Genomic DNA, 25,967 nt, shown 5'->3' on the forward strand with positions numbered 1-25,967 from the left:
CTACGGTCACAACTCAGAGCGGCGACCAACCGATTTGTAGCCTGCTCGGTCGCTGCTGAAATTTTGGCACCGCTCAGCAGTTTTTGGAGATGCTGAACAGGCTGTAAAACCCTAGCGATGGCCGAGCAGTGCCCTGTCGATTTCCCGTCGGTCACCAATCGATTTTCAATAAAATTTTGGCGAAATATGGGGATCTGCAACGCGCAGAGTCCGAGCAGTCACCGAGCGATGTCCCATCGGCAACTGGACGATCTCCCACCGGCCACCGGCAGATTTTTAGGAAATCGCTCAGCGACCGACGGGTGATCGACAGGTCATCTACCGGTGACCCATAAGCGCACCAACGGCCACCCGCCGGTCTCTGCTAGAAATTTCTCACGAGCTTCCTGTGTTTATTAATGTACCAATGTGATCTGTGATGTGTTAATTAATTAATTAATTAATTAGATAAAACTCGAGGCAAAAGATCTAAGAGTTGAATTATCAACTAACAAACCTCAGCTATGTGATACCACAGATAACTAGAAATTAGGAAATAAAACAAAAGGGAAGAACACCCAAGATGGAACAAAGATTAGAATAGATTAGATTTTCTAAAATATCCTGTTTACTTCTATACTTTACAGTATTTTTATATTCCTATTTAATTTCAGATTTTAATTTTCTCCATCTCTTGACATTCATTTCTTCTTCAATCAATAGGCCTTTACCATAATGAATGATAAGGTAACCAAACCATACTTTACTACGTCAACATAATATCAACACTAACTTTTAGCTTTCATTTCTTTTGCCCCAAAGTGGCTGCCTCTTACTTCCGTGTCCCTCATGTTGGTTGCCGAGATGTTGAGATGCTGAGTTGTTATGGGGTTTCCTTGCCTCTTATCCCTCCCCTGCTTCTTCCAAATTACGCTAAATTATCTTCTCCATCTAGTCCCTGGTTTCCTTCAGTGTTTCTGTCATTTTTATCTTAACATTTTTAGTCTCTAAATCGCTCGACGGCGACCGCTCGATCTATTCCCTTGGTTTTCTTCTGTGCTGTTGTCATTTTTGTCTCTATTATTTTCGTTCCTTAAATCGCTCGGCAGCGACCGCTCGATTAGGTCAGTGCCTGGCGGTTCCCTCTGGGACACCGAGCGTATTTTGGGCAGCTAATGAAAACTGGTCGGTCGCCGCTGAAATTTTAACTCCGCGTTAAAACTTCAGCGGCGACCGACCGATGCCCTGAAAGTCAGTGGCGCCTGGTCGGTCACTGGTCGGTCACCGGTCGTTGTCCGATCGGTTTTGGCAAAACACTCGCCGACCGGTCGCCGAGCAGGCTGATTTGGGGGGTTGTGACCGTAGTCTAAGATCGCAACCGCTGATCTGTAAGATATTAACAAACATGTCAAAAAGAAGGTGTCAGTGGAACTCGAACCTGCCATCTACTGCTTTCCGGGCAGCGGCACTACCACCAGGCTGTCCCTGGTTGCCGGCAGTGACACGATGAACATGAAACAAATACCCAAGCTCCTAAATCCCGACATTGTTTATTAAGTAGTCCAAGGCGGACAAGACATATTAAATGAAAGAAAGGTAGTATCCTACTTTGCATTATATTGCAACTGAATATCATTGTTTTAAAGTCATGTGAAACATCAAAATCAAACTTTTTGCATATTACTTACTGTCTCTTTACCGTTTGTTAAGGATTACTCTGCCCAATAAAAAAAAAAAAGTACTGAGTAGAACTTTTCCAAGGCAACGAGTAATTCCTCACTTCCAAACACCTGAATTACAAATTGAGGATGTATGGCGTTGAAGCTAACATCCACATCGTGTGATCGTAATATAATATTGCAAGTGATGTAATTATGCGGTTCCATCGGTATGAAAACCATTGGTGTCTTTTGAAGAAATAGCGTGTTTTACCCATCACATTCTTGGTGAAATCTGCTGGAAAAACTATTTTCTTGTCATGATTGAATTGGCACCAGTACATTTCACTGCTATATCATATTGGATAAAGATTACAATCAGATGATAAGCGCAAAAGCGGAAAGAAATCTAGAAAAAAAAAACCAATAAAAAGAGGAATTGGAACGTTAATATCCAATGCAAATTAGACAGGTAATAATAATTCTTTTGCAGTCAGGGGATTTTGAGAACTGTCCGACCGTAGCAAACAAAAGATGGCAAATATATAGCATCAACCACAAAAAATATGATTCATTACACTTAATGGGTGACGGGCAAGATGATACATATATTTTCCACATCAATATATGTAAACCGGCACATTTATGGAACATGAAGACTTAATGGATGGGAAAGTTACAGTTACAGGAACGTCCCTCAATGTATGCTTTACTCTGGTTAATCTTCACGCACTAAAACATTCACACGCGGTATAAAGCGTAGCTGGATTGTTATAGTTTTATAATCTTATGTATAATTCAGCGCATTCAGCTGAATTATCTACTAGGGTCCTTAAATCAATTTCCTGTTGCCAAAAGCATCACAGGTATTAAGTAGGGGAATGACCAGTGAAATCGTTAGAGTTGCGAAATTCACGAATTAATCTAGATGCTATACAACTATTCTGGGTCGTACTACTTTGGAGAAGAGGGGTTAAAAATAACGGGAGACACTCACACATAGTCATAGCGAGCTTCTTCTTCGTCTGTACTGGTGTCATCCCCAACACTTCCTCGAGCCACCTTGCCAGGGCGGGTCTGCTTGGATCTCGAGGGCGGTTTTTGGGGTCCATCGTTTGTCTTTGACCGGAGCTTCTGGTTGGCTTCGTTGAGTTTTTGTCGCATGTCGGCTAGAGTGTTCTGCAGATCATTTTCAGAACTCTCGGCAACGGCTGCGATCGTAGCTTTACCTGTGATACACAAAGAAGAGGCACCCAGTGGACTAACGCGGCTATAATTGAGAGACCCTGTATAAAACCAGTCTCGCGATTCCACAACTATAGGCCTATAGGAATTTCGATATAGTAAATATAGGTGTGGGCACTCTGCTGTTTTCCTCATTATAGCCGAGAAACTTTGCTTTATATCAGTATGAACAACACCCACTGCACAAACATACAATAGTATGCCGGTGTGGACTAGCTGGTCAGAGCTGACATTGGAAAGTCTTTCCGTTTGTGATATCCTTTCAAATATTGGTTTTCATAACCAATGATTAGTTTTTCTATAGTCCATTTTGTTATTCTGAATGTAAGCCACTTTAAAAGTAAAGTAGTGCTCATGAAGACGAATTGGTTATATCGTTTCTTATCTTATATTTTTTAAAGAAATTTGTCATTTTCAATTTTATGAAATTCTTCCGTCGAGATGTGTTCATTGAAACTGATTGATAAATTGCAATGAACAAGGATAATGACATGGCAGCCTCACCATAAGAATGCATGAGTTGGGCCTCAAGGAAGCAGAACAAAAGAAGAAGGCATGCATAGATTTTACTTAAGGGAACTTGTTAACAAGCGGTATTGTAATTGAATTGCACTGTTACATTTTTTTTTTTGCACATATATGAGGCTCCTATGTCATCAACACTGTTCAGTGTAATTTGTTCAAGATTTTTCAGAGTATCGGTTTCTTTGCTCAAGGACAATTCCACGAATCTGCGACATAGAGCTGTCGATTTCTACACCACACGATGTAAACTTATGAAATCGTCTGGAATATCCCTTTAATCGGAGTTTATTATGAGATTCAGCAGATCTCATATACAAGAGAAACGTTTAATACGTATAGCGACCGAGTTTATTTCCTTGGTAACATTCGATATCTCGTTATATCAGGATTCTTTATTTGGAACCGCCAAGCAGAATAGATTCTGAACAAACAAAATTTCATCCATAATAAGTTCCAAGAAGATACGACATCTATGTAACGGGGGGGGGGGGGGGAAGAGTCCCAACCAACTTTCTTTATTCGAGGATAGCCACATGCTACTACATGTACAAAGATGCTGACTGATGAAGTGCTGTGCTACCTGCAGAGCTCTCAAGCCAGCTCTCTAGCGCCGCCTTGAGAGGCAGTGGGGAGGCCTTCATATCGTCCAGCAGTAATGCTTCCGTTATGTCCTCGTCACACACAGATGTGTTTACTATTCTGTAAATCGGCCGTAACAGGTCCATGAGCTCTCCGTAAGAGGGCCTGATCTTCTCCACATGAAGGGGTGTTTCCATTGGAATAGTTATGATTCTTTCCTCCCGAGTGTCGGTGGCAACCACTCGCGTCATATCTACCACTCTATCCAGTCGTAAGTTGAGTTCGAGTTCCGGATGCTGCCTGAGGCCGTCCCTTCCTAAAGTTCGAACCCGCTTTCGCAGCACAAGAGAATTACAAAAAGTTAGAATAAAACTTTAAAGATCGTTTTGCAAGATACTTCAAACATGGAATTAAGAAGTCATGAAGATCAGCCTTCAAACACAGTCACTTGTCTATTTTAGTTTACCCACATTTGCCATAATCGAATCAAACGATATGCCATACTGATTATAATAACAAACTGACAGAAGGTAAAAGAAGAAGAAACTTAAACATTATGACAGTACCAGTAAACAAAGGTATGGAATCATAATTGGCGACAGCAAAATATGTAAAAGAGATCTACAAAACCGCAACGGCACTATAACAAAGAATTCTCCATATTATTTTATATCTTATCACCTTTTTCGAACTTTTTCTAATCATGTTCATTTAGATATACATCTTGCACTTGAACAACAAGAGGGATTACACTTTTGAACCAAACTGACTGAGGATATCGCCACCTAAGTAGACAATCGAAACGTACAAACACAAAGGAGCTATGAAGGAAGACAAAATTCTGAAACAATTCGAAACAACCTTTGCAGCGCCCACCTTTGGAAGACCAAGATCGATGATTTGAGATAACTGCATGGGTTCGGAAAACGTGTCAGTGGTATAAATGGCAGAATCTTCCATGGCCCGGTAACGAACGGGGTATCCCCGACATGCGCCATAGAGTACCTTGCGGTGAAGAGGAATAAAGTGCACATAAACAATTATTACCTATACGAGGTAGTTTTGCGAGGTAGTTGCAGTTGTTATTTTGCAGGGTCAAAGGTCAGCAGTCAATATTCGTTTCGCAACGTCGCTGCGTGTCGGTTACACACGCCGTACGTTGGTCTTTTGCCTCTTCCCATTTCGCCATTCACTTTACACAGGGAGGTGGGAAGAGAAAGAGTGGAGTCTCTCTCCCCACCTCCCTGCTTTAAATGTAAACATTCCGATCAACCACGAAGAAAACATTCCAGGACGTCAACTCATACAAGGTCGACCACTTCCAGCAGTGCTAAATAATAATAACAATAATTGCATTTATATGGCGCTTCATACTGACGTTTCTAAGCGCACTTTTGCTACCCGTAGACTAGAAAACACAATAACATTAACAAAATCAGCGTTAACAGTAACAAAAGAATAAGAAAGAAAAGAAAAGAAAAGAAAAGAAAAATACATGTGATACAATGGTAAAATGATTGATAACTGTGTGCGCCTCCAGAAAAAAAAGTGCAACTGATTAAACAGGTGAGTTTTGAGAAGAATTTTAAATGATTCGACAGATGATAGTACGGGCTACTATGTCGAAATATTGGATCCCGTGAGATTCTCGTGCCAAAATTGATTTTTTTTTTAGCTAACTTGGTCAATTTGGGGGTGCTAAATCCAAAAAACTTTGGTCCCATTTTTTCCGACCACGTCTTCAGCCGCCATTTTGAATTTCAAAATGGTCGCCACAGCAAACTGTATTTTTACCCAGTTCTCATAATGTGAGCATCATAGAAGGTTCAAATTTGATGCAAAATGCATGTTTATGATGTCAGACATTCTGATACCCCATTTCCTGATATTGTAGATTGTTTTGATATAAATTGAGGGCTGCCATCTTGAAATTCAAAATGGCCGCCGTAGCTTCATGTATTTTTACCTGTATCTCAGGTTGTAAGCATTATGGAAAGTATGAATTTTGGGCAAAAAGCATGCTTATGATATCAGACATGCTAATATATACATTTTTGTTTTAAATGATGGATCATTTTGGTTGGCCGCCATCTTGAAATTCAAAATGGCCACCATAACAAATATAATTGGGCCTATATCTCATATCGTATGCAGTGTGTAAGGTTCTAACTTGGGGCAAAGAGCATGCGTATGCTATCAGACTTTCCGAAAAATCTTTTTCTGAAATGATGGTCAATTTTGATATTATAGGTGGCCATCTTGAAATTCAAAATGGCCACCATACCAGAATGTATATTTTGACCCATATTTCATGTTGTAAATAATACAGAAAGTTCACATTTCGGGCATAAACTTGGCTGATGATGTTGAACATTCAGATGCACTTTGATCTCCTCCCTAAAATTGCAGATCATTTTTGAGGCTGCCATTCTATCATTCAAAATGGTTGCCTTTCAGCTAATATCTGTGGTTACATGCAACATTCAGGTATATAAATGTTTATGGTGGTGTACATTGTACATTCTTTTACAAACACAGACACATACACATAATCATATACATTCTGTAATAATGGATTATTCGCATTGACTGCCACCCTTGAAATTCAAGATGGATTTCGACCCATATTTGGTGCGGTAGAATCTTTACCCTGCAAACTCGAGCATGCTGGAGAACCTTCATGTAGGACCTATATGTCAGTCAATTACTTCAATAAATAGTGTTAATATTGCATAGGCAGGACTGCTTCCTGTAGGTACACTGCCAAGTTGAAATGCAAAATGGCTGCCATGGGAAACATTCCTTTAAGAGCATTACATTTGGGCAAAACCTGTAAATGGGAAATCGTGTGATTCTGGTGTCAAAGCAAATGACTTTCAAAAGTGCCTCAATAGCTGTGTCTGAGTGAACTATAGATGCCCCTATTTAGACGACTTGGTTGTAGAGTTTAATAATATTAGCCGTGTACTAGAAAATTTAACGGAAATTTACTTAGTTAATTCTTCTAGGCTCATTCCCTGCATGTGTTTTTAAAGTCACAGCACTTGTATAGGGCTGTACACACTGGAGAATTGGTTCTAAATTCTTGAGAAACAATGACTTCTGCATTTCTTGCCATAATGAACATGATAATGAATTCTGTGACTACCGTTGGTGTAGGAAGCTCAAAGCATTTAATTGCACAGTTTATGTATATCCGCTGAAAATAACTACAATGTACCATATCCCCCTGTGAGTAGAGGCACAAAATACAAAAGGTTGTGAAGGTTTACGAAGTTTGTTCTCTGGATGTGTTGTATCAAGACTCTACGAGAGCAAAGCGGGAGATTGTCCAGGTTGAAGTCATCCACGCCCAACTTCTGGAAGGCATGGACTGTGTCATTGCACACTCTGTATGATTCAAGGCTTAGATAATTCTTCATCCATCTGCTCTTTGAGACATCCTCAAATTGTCAACTTCAGCCTGCGCCATTAAACGCATGACCAAGCAGACCTTTGTCTTTTTGCAACAACTTGCAGAACTTAATCTCTCAACAATATCGATTGTACTTTATCATCTTTGTTTCCAGTGATGGAGCAGACAACATGCGATGCAGTATCAAAAGTAAAGCAAAGATCCATGAGGAGAATGAAAATGTCAGTGTCTATACGTAATAATCAACCATATCTCTGAAATTCCCTGTTGCTCTTGAAGTAACATCCAATACATGCAATGGAACAAGGATATCTGCTTCCTCGTTGTGACGGGTGACAGCTCCCATGGCATTCTTGATGAACCCTTTGTTTTGTTTTTTCCCCGTTCTGTGTCAGATGGAATTGACTTACTAGTATTTCAACTTTCAGGCTGATTATTTGGCTCAGTTTTTGGGGTTTCTAAGGCATGGGTATGAAACATGAACCTGTTTGAGAGAATGAGGAGAAGGCCATAAAATGTCAGATGAAGAGTGATTGTGGAATTACTTAGAACAGTAGAACTTATTACTTCCTATCATTGTATCGTCCAGTAATGACTGGATAATGACAGGTCTATCAGACTGTTGTACCGGTAGAAGTGTTATAAGAACGTAGAAGTCCTCTTAAGCTTAATGACTTTTGATCCAATCTTACACGGTGTATTTCAATTGCAAGAGCTGAATGTCTGGCCTTTGTCATATTAGACAGATTTTTTTTTTGTTAATATATACTTTGAAATTCATTCTGATACAAATTCTTAGTACAGAGCATGAAACTTCCCTTTTCATCTCTTTCTAGAATATCCTCCTTGAATGTGTCCGATACCTGATTGCCAAACACCACATTCAAAAGTTTGCAGTGACAATTTTTTTAGATTACCCTCGTGTGATGGTGTTCTAAATTGTTGAGGAATTCTGATGTATCCAAAGTGCCACAGAACTGAGGTATTATTGTTCCTTTGTAGTTTTAGAATGAATCATTGGCGGTACAGCAGTAAGCATCTTGGAAGTCTCGACAATTGAGGATGACCCACACAAGGGCAATCAGAAGAAAACTTACTCATTGGCATTCCTTATTAATTCTGTGTTATTCCAGAAATACGTCCAGCAATTATGAGCTCCCTGATTAGTTGTTTCATTTTGTGGTCAACAAGGAAGCTTGAATGGGATGCCTGGTCGGGTGACCATGGCATTTCTTGCAATTGCGAGACTTTTCCTTGTTTGTTTTCATTCTCTTGAGGCAGCATCAAGTTTTTGAGATCACCTTTAATCGTATCAATGCTTGCTTTTGTAAATATATTCAAAAACTGCGATTAGATATATAACTATTAACGAAGTTCCATGACAGCAAATAATGTTTTGCCTGAGAGGCAAAAACAAATCACATGTACGCGAATCACATACCCGCTTGGCTATTACATGATGTGGGATGTAACGCTTACACGCTTGCCCACACTTATGGGAAGTGGTATGGAACCCCCCCCCCCCCCGCCTCACGCAGTTTTTGCCCCTCGGGATGGCTTGATGACGTCATTGGAACCTCGGCCTTACAGTCTGAATTTATGGCGGCCATTTTGAATTAAGAGATGGCTGTTCTGCATGACATGAAAATGAATTCGGTCTAACTAGGACAATTTTGGCAAATTCATCTAAGGCGATTTCTGAGAAATACCAAAGTATTATATGTTTTTCTATGTCCACCATCTTGAATTTCAAGATGGTGGCCTATCTAATGGTCCACAATAGGAAACAGCTGTACTGGAACGTTGAAAACCACAAGCATGTGCATTACTGAAAATTTGATGCTCTTACAATAATTGCAACATGAGATATGGGTAAAAACGCTTTGGCGGCCATTTTGAATTTCAAGATGGCAGCCTATAAATTGTATCAGAACAGTCCACAATATAGAAAATGATATAACAGAGTGTCTGACATCACAACCATGCATTCTGCACCAAATTTGAAGCTTCTACCATGCTCACTGAATGAGATATGGTTCAAAATACTGTTTGTTATGGCGGCCATTTTGAAATTCAAGATGGCAACCTACAAATTGTATCGAAACAATCCACACTATCAGAAAAAGATAAACCAGAATGTCTTACATCACAACCTTGCATTTTGCACCAAATTTGAAGCTTCTACAATGCTCACTTAATGAGATATGGATAGAAAATACAGTTTGCTATGGCGGCCATTTTGAAATTCAAAATTGCGGCTGAAGACGTGGTAGGAAAAAATGGAACCAAAGTTTTTTGGATTCAGCACCCCAAAATTGACAAAGTTAGCAAAAAAAAAAAAAAAATCAATTTTGGCACAAAAATCTCACGGGATTACATAGTAGCCTCTACTATGAGGCATTCCGAATATAAAGAGGGAGTTTATTCCAAAGAGTGGGAGCAATGGAAGAGAAGGCTCGGTCACCATAACGGGTTTTTGTACGTGGGCCATGAAGTAATTGGAGAGAAGAAGATGAACGGAGGGGTCTGGCAGAAGAGGAGGAGCGGAGAGAGACTAGGTTTTGAAGACATATGGGTGCAAGATTACGTGTGATTTTGTACGTCAGAAGTAGGATCTTGAAAGTAATACAGGAATGGACTGGAAGCCAATGGAGTGAGCGGAGAACAGGAGATATATGGTCATGTCTCCTACTAAGGGAGACTAATCTAGCGGCTGAATTTTAGATACGTTGGAGAGGGGATATGTGAGAAAGAGGGAGGCCGGCAAGGAGGGAGTTGCAGTAGTCCAGATAGGAGGAGACGAAGGCATGGACGAGCCGCTCAGCTCAGCCGCTCAGTTTCTGTTGAGTGGAGGTTGCGGTATGCTGACTGGTTTGTAGGAAGCAGATTATTACTGTCAACATAAGACATCAACTGTGTAGACACAATCCTTTCAAGAAGCTTACTCACAAATGGCAAATTGGCAATTGGTCGGTAATTGCTCAGGACATCGGGATCTAGGTTCGGTTTCTTCAACAGAGGGGAAACAAGAGATGTCTTGAAAGGTATTGGAACTATACCCGAAGACAATGATGTGTTAATGATGTTTTTTAGAACCGGAAGCAGCTCATCAAAGCACTCTTTGAGCAGCCAAGTTGGAAGAGGGTCCAGACTGCAAGATTTTGGTGGAGATAGCATGATGAGACGTCGAAGCTGTGTATCAGTGACCGGATTAAACTCGCTCAGGTTGCAGTTCAAAGAGTTCTCAGGAGCCTGGACGGATAACTCCAAATGGTTCACGTCAGATACAAAGGAAGACACAATATCATCGATTTTCTTCATGAAAAATATACTGAACCTGTGCGCCAGTTCTGAATCAGATGAGTGTTCAGGATAAATAGAAGAGTCAGAAGGGGTGGACAGTTTCTTCACGAAGTTGAATAGTCGTTTAGAGTCAGCTTTGGCGATCTCTTTTCTCAGGTACTGGGACTTTGCATCGGTAATCAGACTGTAGTACAGCTCACAGTCTTGACGATACAGGTCCATGTCAGTCTGCATGCCGGACTTCAACATGCGACGTTCAGCACGACGCCGCACAGTGGGCCAGAGAGATACCAAAGTGCGCCAAAAGTCACTTTGGGCACTTGGGATTTTTTAATTTTTGACATGCGCTCTTCAGAGGCAATACTTTGAAGAATATATCATTGAAATATTTAAATCATGTATGTACATTAAAGGGGTATATTTCCTACCTGAAGTAGCAAAATACAATATTTTAAGAGTTTCAAAGCAAATTGTAACCTCTTTAATAAATAAGTAATTTCAAAATGTAGTTTTCGAGATATCAACCTGTAATTTCTCCCACATATTTCTCAGAGTTCATTTTACGTTATGAATGCAGTTAAAATGCAAAGAAATTTAATGTTCATGAATATTTTACGCTAAATATCCTGGAAAAGAGGCTAATTATTTGTCTTTTTAATATTTAATTTATACCCTAATGAAAAGTTTAGATTGCCACGGATTTCCAACTAAATTATATTACCACCACATTCCCTGATGTCTCAGCTTTAAGCTGATACCAGATTTGGCTGCCACCTTTTGCCACTTTTTGTGTTAGAGCCGATTTTCCGTGACACATTACGTCTATTTTGGACCTTGCAGCCGCTAAGGAATGCTGTTATATCATACGGGGCCGCATGAGGGCGGCATTTTTTTTTTATTTATTATTTTTTTCCTCGCACGTTAAAGGCACAGAAACGTGAATAACACTGAATAAGAGGTAAACAGAGTTATAAAATATATGTATAGGGCTAGTCCGGCACCTAAAAGACCCCTCCTCCGAAGATAAAAGAGTACATAATTGCACACAGCCGAGGCCATATAGCCATATTGTCCATAATTGTCATAGCCACTACTGTAAACATAGCTATTCCCACTGCGATACATATTGTATGGACACCTAAATACTTCGATCCTACTCTTGACATATGCAGATAGAACGTTATACACCAAAACACAGAGATTTTATTCTCATTGGTTACTCGTTGGAAGCAAAGTCTGTTGCTTTCCGGCCGCTCAGCAAAGTGTATAGGATCGCAGTTTGTGAATCCGATTGCAGGTCAATGTCAGACATTGCTCGCGTGATCCTCATCGGACGATCTTGCCTCATCGGATCATGCCTGACATGTCTGACATTGACCTGATAGGCGATCAATACAAGTCGGATTCATCAGACTGTGATCCCATACAATTTATGGGTTGTCGGAAGCAAAAAAAAAAAAACTTTGCTTCCGACGACTGATGAGAAAAAAAAAATCATTGTGGAACGTGGATGAATTTATAATTTCATATGATAGTGATTCCGATAAATTTTTCATTAAAAAAAAAAATCGTTTTATTTTAGCTTTTCCAAGTAAGCTTTCATACACGGCAGACTCATTCTTAGTTGCTATGTCATAACCTTTCATTTTCCTGATTGCTGACTCCACAAAATGGTTTTTGCACTTGTATGAATTGATATGGCATAGGCCTAAGGTTATATTATGAAGTAGAGAGATAAGAACTATATCGGAGATTGATTTTATATCGCACATTTATGTCCTGCTAGAATAAAGTGAATAAATTCACCCACTACAGCGTACATCATAAACTTATATTCTAACTATGAGTTTACACGGACAACAGTATCATTTTGAGGTACGTGTGTAATTTGGAACTTTCAGCATAAATTTTATTCTTTTAACGAAACCCGAATGTTTATACACTTTCTATGACATGTAAGCATCGTGTATTCAATGGTAGTATATAAGCAGTGTCAGTGAATGTGAAAAGATAAACTAATCTTTAAAGAAAAAAATAACAGCCTAAGATTTGCATTGCTTTATTCGTCATTTACAGACAGATTTTTGGTAGCCAATGAAAAAACAGCATCACAGTGACCTCATATGAGTTTGAAATTATGTTCAATCAATTCTACGCCCCCAATTACCCTTAGACACCAAATTTGGGTAAAACGAAACCCCGGAATATAATTTTGGCGCACTTTGAGCTCATTCTGGCCCACTGTGCGCCGACGCCTCCTGGCCTCCCTAATCTCATTAGAGAACCAAGGGGCATTGGGTCTAATTGTCACAGTCACGGTTTTAACAGGGGCATGTTTACTCAGCATGTCATTATACATTGAAATTGCTTCTGTAGGACAAGATGTACACTGGGAAGTCAACAAAGCCTGTTTAATATCATGGAGGAAAGAGTTGGTGTCAATATTGCGAAGCTTTCTAAAGCTAACTTTCCTTCTAGGATTTGGTGGGCTTTTAAGATTAATGGCGGAAAGAATGGCGGAGTGATCAGATGGCAAAGATGGCAATACGGTGATATGGGAAATAATATCTTCAGATTTCCTACTAAAGACGAAATCAAGTGTGTGGCCTGCTTGGTGAGTGGCACCCTTAACATGTTAATGAAACCCAAATTGAGAAAAAAACTCATTACCATGTTGGGTTACATCGACTTCAGTACATGGACCTGGGTTTGTGTGAATGTCACCGGACAGTAGGATGGCTAACTGAAAACATGCACATGTGTTGCTATAGTATGCAACAGGTCTACCACAGTGTCTGACAAGCCTGTGTACAGGAGAAAGTAGACTGTGATTACAGTTACAAGCATCACTTGGCAGCATGAATACATGGTTCACGTTCAAGAGAGATACAATCAGAGGTATACAAAAAAAGAGATTCAAGGGACGCCAGATCTTAATCCCCTTCATTGCTGTGGAGGTGATGCTATTGACATACACATGTGAAGGGTGTGACAAAAGAAGGTGCTATTGAAAATACAAAGCAAGTACACATACACGATGCACGAAGCAAGTGCACAACACTGTACACTGAAAATGGCAATACAGAGTAGGCAACAGTATAAAGATACAAAATGCAACTGCTTAAATATACAGCTAACTTACCAACAAAACGGTCTAGCAAGATCCTTGACACAAACAGAATACAATATAAACAACCATACTGCAAAAATGCAGCAAAAACCTGGTAAAAGAAACAATGTAATCAGAGCCCTAAATGAGTGGGGCTACCTATGGAGGCGCACACACACAAAAAAAAAAAACAACGCGTCAAACAATGACTAGTCCATTGTACTCAATAATTACACAGTGACCATCAGTTTTACAACTCTCCAAATTTAAAAAGAAGTAAAAATAAAGTGTAAAAGCGCTCAGATGTTTCGCCTGTTACAACTACATATCTTTGAAGTTGGCGTTGAATGATATACATTGATGAACAATTTTTCAATTATTCGACATGTTGATGATCTACAGGTAGTCAAATGTGGCTTGATCTATATCTTAGTGTATAGCCGTATTCACATATTTTCCTAATTTACCTAGGGGATAGGTAATAATTATGATATTGACTGGCCTTGAGGGAGAAACCAGATAGATATTGCCCGCACTGAAAGAATATTTTCTGTTATCTCCCTCGAGGCTAGTCAATATCATATAAATATTATTGCCTTCATCATCCATAGATCGAAACAGATATGATATACTGAAACGTCTAACAAAAACGTCAAACGGCTGAGGTATATTTTCCACGAAAACAGAATCAGAAACAGACACTCATGTTTGCAGTTTGACTAATTTGGCACAAGATAAATTTTGCCGGTACCCTATTGTGAAATTAGGTATGCAGAAAAATTCTTAGATACCTTTTGTTGTATACATTATAAGTCAAGATATATAGAAATATGATGACCGAATTCCCATCATGCCCATATGAGGGGAAACTTCACATGCCTCACGATGAATGATCCTATGACTAGTGAATAGGCATATCTTTAGAACAGGGGGGGGGGGGGGATTTATGAAGCACTTTGTCAGATATTTCGTCTGACAAAATGTTAAAAGCTACTGAAATCCTTGCATCTGATTGGTTGAGAGCAAATTTGTCCGACAAGTTGTCGGACAAAAATGCTTCATGAAATGCCCCCCCCCCCCCCCCAGGTTTTCTATCTCTCAGTCTATGCAGTATCTCACACCTCTCTAGGTACCAGGACTAAACATAATAATACACATTTGAGTTTAGAAACGAGAAATAGATTTTAAAGAAAGTTGACCTGGACTTAACGCGAACCTAACTTAGCCCAAGCACACAGACTAGAACAATGCCAGTCGATGAACACGATGAGGATAGAGACAATAATATAAAGCAAAGACATGAGGGACGTGTGGAAATTATATGAAACCACTGATAACGAAAACAAACGTCACGTACTTCACGTACGTCAATTACCTGCTCGCTCAATGCTAAGTTCAAATTCCGGCAAAGGGTAATCGCTGAATATCTCTTTCCTTGTTGACTAATAACAAATTGTTATACTTGAAGACGACTAACACCTTAATACCTTATAGTCTGTTTGGCAGAAATTAATATTTTAAGGACGTGTATCTCCACATATTAGAACTATCACGCTACAAGCTCTTCAATCAGTAAGTTTAAACTTTTTGAAAGGAACAATTTCCGGCTTGTTCCCTGGCAGAATATAGAGATCCTGTGCATGAACGCTTGACAAGATATTCTATCTTTAACCTCGAGGATAACAGTAAATAACATCATGCCACTGTCAGCGATAAACTCTTTGGCTTCATTCCTCTTGATTTGCTACAACATTGTGATTCGATCTCCCTGATGATATCCTAACCTTCTGCCCAGGTTCATCCTTCTCGATCCTACTAATGTAGAAGACGTCGTCGGGTTCTTTAGTATCCTCCGCTGTATTCCCTAGGTACCCTTCGAGGACTTTGACGAAAGTTGGGAGTGGATTAGCATCAATGAGAGCAGCTGTTCCTTTGTAGGTCTTCACATCGACCTCCGGATCTAGAAATACATGAAATCACAAGAGAATGAAATTCTTTCGGAGAAAATCATGGATAGCTTGTACAGGCCTTTGTTTGGCAATTGCCAAAGAATCTTGGTGATATTTCATTAAAGAATGGTAATTGACAAAAAAAAAATATCAAAAAACCACGAAAAAAAAAACAAATGCGCTAAATCTAACTTCTTTCCCAAGTGAGAGTAAGAATCTCCAACACTTTGTATCCTTTATTTTCTTAAGTACTTGTAAAGTGTACCACGGACACAAACATGAATACTGGTTGGCGCCTTCCAACTATGGCTCTGGTCACACACTAGGGAAGACCAGTCGCCAATCATCATATACGACCTCTGAAACCACTGGTCACAGGTCTTAAAAAGCGTGAAAGTCGGCAAATGGTTGTCAATGGTCTATAACCGATTTTGGTCGGCTAGAGGTCTTTGATGTTGCATCGAGGACTTTTGCCGATCAAACTGTACGGCATTTTTTTTTTTTGGTGGTGTCTCTAATTGGTGGGTAAATAAAGTTCAGTAACCAGCCGCCCGCTGGTTGCTGACCTATCCAGGACTGGTCTGCAGTACTTTATACATAACCCTTAATTGGCATGAATATTTTGGTCGTCAACCACTTGCCAACCAATGGCCGACTACACAAAGACTGATCCCTAACCATTCGCCAAGTGGTTGCCGACCAGACTGCATGGTTAAAAATTATACTCCTGAATACCTTTTCTTTTTTCAGAGTGTGCACGTTCTTAGACATTTGAAATCCTGTAGTAGCTGTTGCAGAGCCCTAAACGGAAATCATCAACCAATCGGGCAGCCAATTTCTAATGGCCTTCATTAAGTCGCCGACCATTTATCGATCATTTGCTGGCCATTTGCTAACTTTTCTACAAGCAGTCGCCCATTCATCATCATTTTTGTCATTCGCAAAACGTTCACCAAACCGATCGTCAAATGATTTGCAAATTGTCGGCAACCGGTTGGTAGACAGTCGGTAATCGTCGCCAGAGGTCGGCGACCAGTCCTGGCGTATTTTGGACTAGGCCCTATCAAAAGAAAAGAAAAGAATAATAAAAGGTAGAGACCGTTGACAAAGCCCGACAAGACCCAAACCCCGAAATTCTCAAAGTAGTTTTGGTGTGCAAGTAGTTGTAGATCGGTCATCGACCTGTTGCCAACCATTTACAAATCATTGCAGACCAGTTGCCGAGCGTCATGCCAAAGTTATGCGGATCATCAACAAAACCTGATGATGACTGCTCACAGAGAGGGTGGAAGATAGTTGGCAACTCTCCGGCGATTTAAGGAAGACCACTAGCGATTGGTCACAGAATGATTGAAATGTTTTTTACTGCCTTCGGGATACATTTAAAGATTACCAGAGGGTACAGACAGAGGACTCTTCGGAAGTATCAGTATTCCACAAGCTATCAACGATAAAATATGTCAGCAGATGGTTCTACCATTTGTTCTTCGACGAGTCCACTCCATGGCTTTAATATCTCTTACAGCAGAGACCAGAAGAAAGAGCCATAGACAGTACAGTACTGCTGGATGCCATGGATCTAAAGGAGGCTGCTGTTTGACTTGAACGTCCTGGAACAAGGTGTAAAGGGAAGCAGTTATACTCTGAAAGATGGTCTTCTTGTCCACCTAATCTTAGCGAATTTTAAGGTCGGTGTCAAAGACATTTTTTTTTAGTTTGTTGTTCTGGATTTTGTGGATCTTGAGGTATGGCCCTGAGGCCCCTGACAATGTAAATGAATGGTTTCAGAATGTAGTAAACGCCAATCAAGTTATGTTTTGGCGCGCAGATGTGTACACTCTACAATAAAAAGATCATTTATTAATACAGTAGTATTGGGGTTTTTTCTGATCGGCGACTGCTGTGTATTAATTGGTACTGGTCAGCAACTGGTTTCTGACAAAAAAAAAAAAATGTTGAGCGCCAGCCATCTCTGAAAACCTAACCTAAAAAGGTCAGCTTGACCAATCGGCAACCGGTTGCCTACCTTTTCACGACCAACTAAAGACCCCGAAAACCTTTTGCCTACCAATTCGGTTCCTATCGATATTATTTTCAGATCGGAATAATGGCGCAAAGTAATCTTGTTTGTGTGTACTGCAAATGCGTATGTGTTCAATGTGACTATTACTTAGTGCATGGGAAGAAAATAACCCTGAAAAACAGCCACTCCAGTAGCTGAATTCAATAATTTGTTGGACTTTGATCGTCTATGTGATGGTTGGACTCCCCTGTGTGTTCAATGTAAATCCCACTTAGAATATGAAAGGAGATAAAAACAACAAGTAGGTCTATATGACAATGAGTAGCGAATTCTTGAATTGAGTTGCTATTTGCTGAAGTCGGGACAGAAACATTGCGTACTACGAGTACCAAACCAAAATGTCGTCCATCATACACGTATCATAATTCTTATGGCAGCAAGCCAAAAGTAAAAATTCCATGAAATGAATTTATGTATACATACAGAATGAACCGAAACCTATCACCGGACACGGAGAGCGCAACTGTTGCCATCTTTTAGGCTGCATCAGCAGAAACGAATGCGGAAGTGATTCCACTTAAATACGTCCGCTTGCGTGGATAAACCACATTGAACAACTTTCATGGGAAGGCCAATTATTATCTACTCTAACTGCTAGAGTTTGTATAAGAAGAGAAAGGATTACCTTAGAGATCGTCGCGCAACTAATACAGATGCAGGCCTTCTTATGCCATAAGTAATTGACAGTCATTGTATTATTTTACCTCTAATGAATATACAGATTATCATACACTGATAATGAAATCCCTTAACTTTAAATGCTTCAAATTTGGCGCAACACAACAGCGTACAATCTTAAACAAAATAAACCATAGTATCACTGATGCGACAGAAAATCATAAAGTCCGCTCTTTCAAATAAAGCATACACTATACCAGCACATGAATTTGTCGTTAACTATCCCTCTATGATAAGTCATAAAAGTTTATGGCCCCAAAGTAATGATTATATACCATTTTAATGGCAGACCGTCTTATAACACAAGTTGATTTTAATAATTTCTGGCCCGCGGGGGCACCAGATATAGATGTCGGTCCAACACTTTTAAAGAAATGAAATAATATCATTTTGGTGACCGGCCCACCAGAAAATTGTGTGTATTCACGATTCTTTACGTGTTTTTCTCATCCAGATTATAGGGGAGAATAACTCGCGGCGCATATTCCTTGATAACTGCAAGCATTAGCTGAGGACGGACATACAACTGAGGACGGACAGTCGTCAACTGTCCGAAACGTTGAGTCTCTTCTTATTCTTCTATATTTTCTTGGTTCACAGTCCTTCTCAGGACTACGCTCACTCCAGAAAGAATTCTTTTTCTCAATTTCTCACCTCTCATCCGAACTTTCCTTCTATCTTTCTCCTGTCATTCCAACAGTCCTTCTAAGGACTACACATGGTGAACCGCAAACCAAGTGTATCTTGTATACCACACCAAGCAAACATCTTCTCTCAAAAATCATCTATTTTAAGAGTGTATGCATATGTGAATATAAAAAAAAATCATTTGTTACTCATTTTCACATGTATTTGTAGATTCACGTTTTTGCAATTATTACAAATATGTTCTGCTTGTACATTGTATATAATCTATCTGTTTATTTGATGGAAATGAAATGAAATTTGAACTTAAAATCTATCGTACATCCAAATTTGGCCATTTTTGTTTCCCTTGCGGCCAAATCGTTTCATTCTTATAACAGAACTGGGTATACCTCGATATTTGATACGAAAACTTTATCATGAACATTAGGTGTCACAGAATCAATGTAAATGCCTCATTTCGATATTGATTATGTTGGACGTAGTGAGCTGTATTTGATGATACTAGCCCTTATTATACCTTCCGATTTCCACATAATTATTATGATTTATGATTGCATGTATTTCAGTGTGTTTATTTTATTTTCTCACTGTTTTTCCAACATACACTCTGACATAAGTCACAGTATACGTCGTATACAAAGCTTTCATGGTACCTACTAATTCTCACATAATTCATCATTATTTCAATTTTCATCAAATAATTTCATCTTTTCATATTTTTCGTTATCCTTTTAGGCAACCCCATTTCATTAACGGACAAACAAAATGGAAATTTAATGATTTTGGTGGCCCAAACTGGCCACCAGAAATAATTGCTATGTAGTGTCGAGGCTTGCCTTTAAGCAATGGAAGCTCTTGGACGATAACGTTATGACAAAGTTTCAACATTTTGTTTGTCATTGGTAATGATAATAATAATGATAAAAATGCTAACAATGATGATAATAACAGTGATGATAATAATGATAGTGACAATCATAATAATGATAACTATAATAATGGTAATGATGATCATAATAACAGTGATGATAATAATGATAGTGACAATCATAATAATGATAACTATAATAATGGTAATGATGATAATAATGATAATTATAGTAAGTATCATTGTTATTATTATTATTGTTGTTATCATTATTATGAGTATTTATCTATTTATTCATTTCATTCATTCATTCATTCATTCTTTCATTCATTCATTCATTCTGTGTTCCGTACATGGTAGTCTCTTCAGTACATAAAACTGCTTTACAAGAGAGCCCTGTATTACATAATGATAAAATACAGCCTTATAATGATAATCGTCATCATCATGACATCATCATTATTGTTGTTGTTGTTGTTGTTATTATTATTATTATTATTATTATCCTCATCATCATCATCATCATCATTATAAATGGCGCATTTTCCGTCATGTTCAAATGCATTTTATAATGGAATTACTGATGAAAACAAGCGAGTGTTAGGACGTTCTTGAAAAAGGTTGAGGCATGGCTGGTTGGAGAGAGTTAAGGATATAGGCATCATTGATGTATGGATGCTGGAATGTCGAAGACTGAATTACAAAGAAAATTTTACTCCGTACGTGTTCACTCAATCGCACATCTGCGGCAATGCCTGAAGTGTTGTACAAAAGGTTCTTTTCCTTGCAGTATCATTGCAACGGGAACTACTGAACAAAGTCCGCATTGCACACATAGGCGTGATCGTCATCTTTGGATGGGTTTTGGATGGGTTTTACTTGAGTGGCTATTCATTTTCGAATTGCAGCCCAAACATTAATCAAGGTACAATTGCCTCGAATCGATATACTCGGAGCAAACTACTCGGCGTGACACTTCGGTGGTTTCGGTAATCTTATTCTTCGGACATGCAGTTTTAGCGTAATAGATTAATATCTGTAGTTTTGATTGCCGAGTAATCCATAAAGACAATGGCATGTGACAACCAAACATGAAAGGCCAACAAAGCAAACACTCGTATTAAACATTAAAAACCCAAGTTTGGGCGGGATCAAATGCGATTATTGTCTCGCACCGCGATTCTTCACAAGAAGGTACACATTACGTGAACGGTGGAGGGTTTAAGTGCCTTTGCCGTAGGTGATGATCGAAGGAAGGCTTTTGGGGTTTTATTTTTTACATCATTTATCCGTAAACAGAAATTGAACAGATAAAACACATCAAATGCATAAACCTTAAATATATGCTCATAAATGGTTAAATGTGTTCTCATGACGAAAGGAAGAGCAAATCCTATCACAAGTGGTGTCCTCTTCTTGTTTCAGCTACCATGTCGTGATTCGTGATTAAAAAGGCATTAATAGGACACTGGAATTTCATAAAAACTTACAGCATTCAGGAAAAAATGACTATAGCTTTAATGATTATGTTTGGGAAATTTTTGTTCTTCACCAGGTATGCGCTTTCCTGTTAGTTTGTTGGTTATTCTTTCGTCGTTCTCATGTTTCTCACATGTATTTTTCTTAAAGCGCCATGAGCACCGAAAGGTGGACCTATGCGCTGTACAAGTAGCCACTATCATTTACAATTTTATCACAGTTATTATTACTATTACTATTATTTACTATTATCACAATTATTATTACTATTATCATTACTACGAGAAGCACGCATAGTATATGGGATTTATCATGACACAGAATCGAGATTTAATGGACCTAATGTAGATAGGTCATTATGTTAAGACATTACACAAAACTTACGCGTCATCATTAAAATGTTCATTGTGCTATCTTTCTTCACTTATGGCCATTTTTGTACAATATGGCTACTATGTTAGTCCGGCTGAACGAAGAAAGTTTATACCGGTTTTATGTAAGGTCAAAATAGATTTCATATTTACCTATGGGATCATTTTAAGGCTCTCATCAAAGAACATCTTTTTAATTAATGTCGAACAAGAAATACACTCTGGTGAATAATACTTATCTTACCTATTGGAAGGATTTGACACATGGCTGAATAATCGGGGTCTTGTTTTCACATTATCCTCGAAACAGGCGAGCGAATAGAATTATGTTTCCCCCAAAACAAATAAGAAACTCGGAAAGGAATAATGTACAGACCAGGGCTAAAAATAAAGATTTGTCTGAACTCGAAATTTTGATTTCAGTAGCCACGCTTATGTGAAACAAGACAGTTATACACTCAGCAAAAACAGAAAGTAAACACTTTTTCAAGTTAATATTTCTCATAGAATATTTGGCTAAAAATTAATGTGATATATACCATATTAGGAAAGGTAATTTAATTGGCTGTCGACCTGGTAGGTCAATGAATAGGAAAATTTTACACATGAGTGAACACCTTTGTTTTTCTTTTCAAAGACACAAAAGCAAAAATTGCAAAGATGAACAAGATGTCATTCATGCGTAAATGCTCTTCCACGTAACATTAAGGACAAAAGATAAATTAAATATAATAAAAACGTGACTTACGTTGCACCAATAAATCTATGATTCTCTTCAATTTTGAAGCCCAAAGATCAATAAAGGCTAAAACAATATTGAGGAAAATGAAGATTCTTCGGTTAAATCGAAATTCAAACGAAACGAGAGAAGACGCCATACAAAACAATTTTAGGAATTTGAATTGATTTCTCAAATTAGGAAAATTGTAAATGATATATGGTTCTTAGAGGGGATGGCTAGTAACTGATCAGTGGGAATCAGTGGGAATGCTGGGGGATGATTGTTCCAATCCTTGTGGAATTCATTTAAGAGTACATTATACATCTATTGTTGTGTGAAAATTATTTGCTTCAGAATGGTCTAATATTCGAGTAACGTGCAGTTCAATGTTTCCTATTTAGCATGCCTGTACAGTGACGGTACATTAAACTGCACATTACTTGAATATGAGACCATTCTACGGAAGCAAATAATTTTCACATAACAATAGATATGTAATGTACTCTTAAATGAATCCCACAAGGATTGGAACAATCATCCCCAAGTACTCCCACTGATTCCCACTGATCAGTTACTAGCCATCCCCTTTACTTTTTCTCATGAATTCTTAAATAACTATATTAAAAAACTGAAATACAGATATTATGTTTATTTCATTATCCTTACTTACACCTTTACTCCCATGACACTTGAAGTTTGAGTTAACAGAAATGTCTTATTTTCCCCTTTTAGTTTTCCACTTTGATTTTGTTTGAGGTTATAAAGAGATAAAAAGAACAAAAACTTATTTTTTTTCTATTTCACTCATGTCTCTCATTGTCTTAAACTGGTCTTTTGTTATCATTGTTATTTTGAAGGGCATTTCCAATTGAAAGACAATAAATGTCCATTTTTGCGATTTTGACTTTTGTGCCTTGGAGGACAAAAGCGAGTGTGTTCACTCATCATGCGTAAAGTTTGTTTTGACCCATTAGGTTGATAGCCAATCAAATTACCTTTAATATGCTACATAATACATTGGTTTTCATCAAAATTTTCCATGAAAACTATATGAAATCGATATATATCATATATATATATATATATAATTATATACATAACATACTATTTATATGATTAGCCAAATACAGAAGATGAGCTCATTGAAGTGATGCAGGACGTCACGATCATATACGTCCCAGATCCTGATGAAGGCCTGATGACAGGCCGAAAGCTTGATTTAATGGAGAACAAGAGAGCAACTTCCGCCTCAAGTCTTACAGGTTTTATTTCTTTCACTCTCAATTGTATACAATAACATTTAAGACAAGCAAGGCCTCGATACCACGATAACAACTCAGGTAGGTGCTGACAATCGCTTCAAGTTCCATGCTTCTGACACTATCTGAAAATATTTGTTTCACCCATCATTTTTTCTGTACTGGAAACCCTTATCACATTCAAGATCACAACGGAAATTACTTTATTAACGTCATTTACTTTAAATACGTACTTCGAAACTTCGTATTCTTCGACTGTTGGCTTATATTAACCTCTCTATTGCATCCAGGGAAGACGTATGTTTATAGCCTATACATACCCAGGCAAGTGACAAGAAATTTGAGAGTACAAATTATCAAAATAACATTATAGTATTTCAAATTGCCTCGGTTTCATCAGTTAATTTTTGTGCATCACACTAAAAAAAAAGACATCACATCAGCGCCAAAACGAGTTAGACGTGGCTGATAGCTGAATTCAGCCTCCCATCTTCTCATTTCATCAGCCATATTAAATCTGTCATCTGTTCCGATTTCTTAATTTGAATCACTTAGGCCCCAATGGGACCAAAACATGTGAGGGCAATGGTAACAGATTGCGAAAGAAGACGTTAGGGCAATTTTAACGTTTATTCCCCTTCTAGGCCTACTGTCAAATAATGCTCCTTATTCCTGAGAATATACTCAGTATATTCCTTGGATAGACTCAAAGTAACATTACTGAAATCAGAGAGGACTTAACAACAAAGCCAAAGGCCCTACCAAGCTGCAGTACTTCGTAGAGTTGTTTTCCAGACAGTGGTAAGAGATACTCCTTCCCGTTTTCATCTGTTGCCGCCACTTTTTCCACGTTCTCGGTCATGTGTAGCATGAGTACATCAGTGGAGCGGAAAGTGGTTGGGGCTCCCTCCAAGCTATATGGAGTTACCACTTGGACACAGGAGGGCAAACCCTCGCGACACACTGTCTGGAACGTTCCACGTGGGGATTTAGGTGTGGGAGGCGGTTTCCTACTCCGCGGCCGATTCGGTACTGGCGGACCCAGGGCTTTTGCATCGCTAGCCATGTTCCAGTCACGTTATGATGATCAGCTGGTTTCGCAACAATCGCTCGGTGTCATCCCTCGGTACAACTCTTCAGCTGTCAAATAAAATCTGAGGGGAAACTACCAACGAGATTTTGTATTCTTGTTTTCTTGTTCGTTACAGATTCATACACGCTTCCATGACTTCTGACTCTATGGAGTCAGATATGCGAAACCATCTACAGAAGTGGGAGTAGTACTGTTATTCGCACTTCAGTAAGTCTCGCGAAATATGAAATGAGTAAGGCCGTGCGTATACTTCACCCTTGCATTAGTGTCCCTTGCAAGACTGTGTCACTTCCTAAAGATGTGAATGACCATCCCCTCCAAAGATACTCAGCGTAGTCTTCCACGTGAACATGATCGATGGGCATAATGCACATAATCTGGGACGAAACTCCACTACCACAACTAGAGGCAGTCAGAAATGGGACGTGAAAGGTGTCAGCATTGCTCAAGCACGTAGGACACACACGAAGAGAAAAATGCTATGTGTATTGCACACAGATTTCATGCATGCTTTGTAAAGTAGGGGAAACGATATTGTACTGAGGAGTGGCGCGCTACGGAACTAATACACTCAACTTGCGGTAGAGCTAAATAAGTTTCTGAAAAAAGAATTCATCGACCTTAGCAGCCCGAACGTTTCAGGAAACTGAAATTGAAGCACAACCTGCAGGTAGATTGATTCTGAAAACCCGACAGTGAACTTAACAGAACAAATCGATTAAGTTACATTAAAATCGGAAAGGAAATAAGAATATTTATAGGAATTTTTTTTATATTTGATTTCGTTTTCTTATACTTCCTTCTGTTTTTACATATCCCTGATGTATTGCAATAATTTATAATTCCTTACATGTGGGAAGTTGCTGAAAGCAACTAGATTCGCATTCGCAAAAACCTTAACTTTAACCTAAAGTTATCAAGAAGGCATGACACAAAATGATGGTTTTACGAAAACGCGTCAACAGAATTTGTATATTGTGAATTGTATAATTACACCCACTGTCA

At 38.8% G+C, this 25,967-nt stretch overlaps 1 protein-coding gene across 1 annotated transcript in view; it reads right to left on the minus strand.

Annotated features, from left to right (window-relative positions):
- Positions 1–25,428, minus strand: part of LOC139736852 (uncharacterized) — a 39,548-nt gene extending 14,120 nt beyond the window's left edge. Inside the window, exons 1-5 of the mRNA XM_071647515.1 lie at positions 24,632–25,428; positions 15,598–15,773; positions 4,863–4,991; positions 3,988–4,318; positions 2,635–2,866 (exon numbers count right to left, since the gene is read on the minus strand). Coding sequence (XP_071503616.1) covers positions 2,635–2,866; positions 3,988–4,318; positions 4,863–4,991; positions 15,598–15,773; positions 24,632–24,935 — 1,172 coding nt within the window. The 5' untranslated portion in view covers positions 24,936–25,428. The remainder of the gene's footprint in view (positions 1–2,634; positions 2,867–3,987; positions 4,319–4,862; positions 4,992–15,597; positions 15,774–24,631) is intronic.
- Between the last annotated feature and the right edge of the window lie 539 nt (positions 25,429–25,967).

The sequence above is a fragment of the Diadema antillarum genome, unplaced genomic scaffold, assembly GCF_040938485.1.
Source record: "Diadema antillarum isolate AM-2024a unplaced genomic scaffold, OU_Dant_1.0 seq00000667_RagTag, whole genome shotgun sequence".
Taxonomy (NCBI): Eukaryota; Metazoa; Echinodermata; class Echinoidea; order Diadematoida; family Diadematidae; genus Diadema; species Diadema antillarum.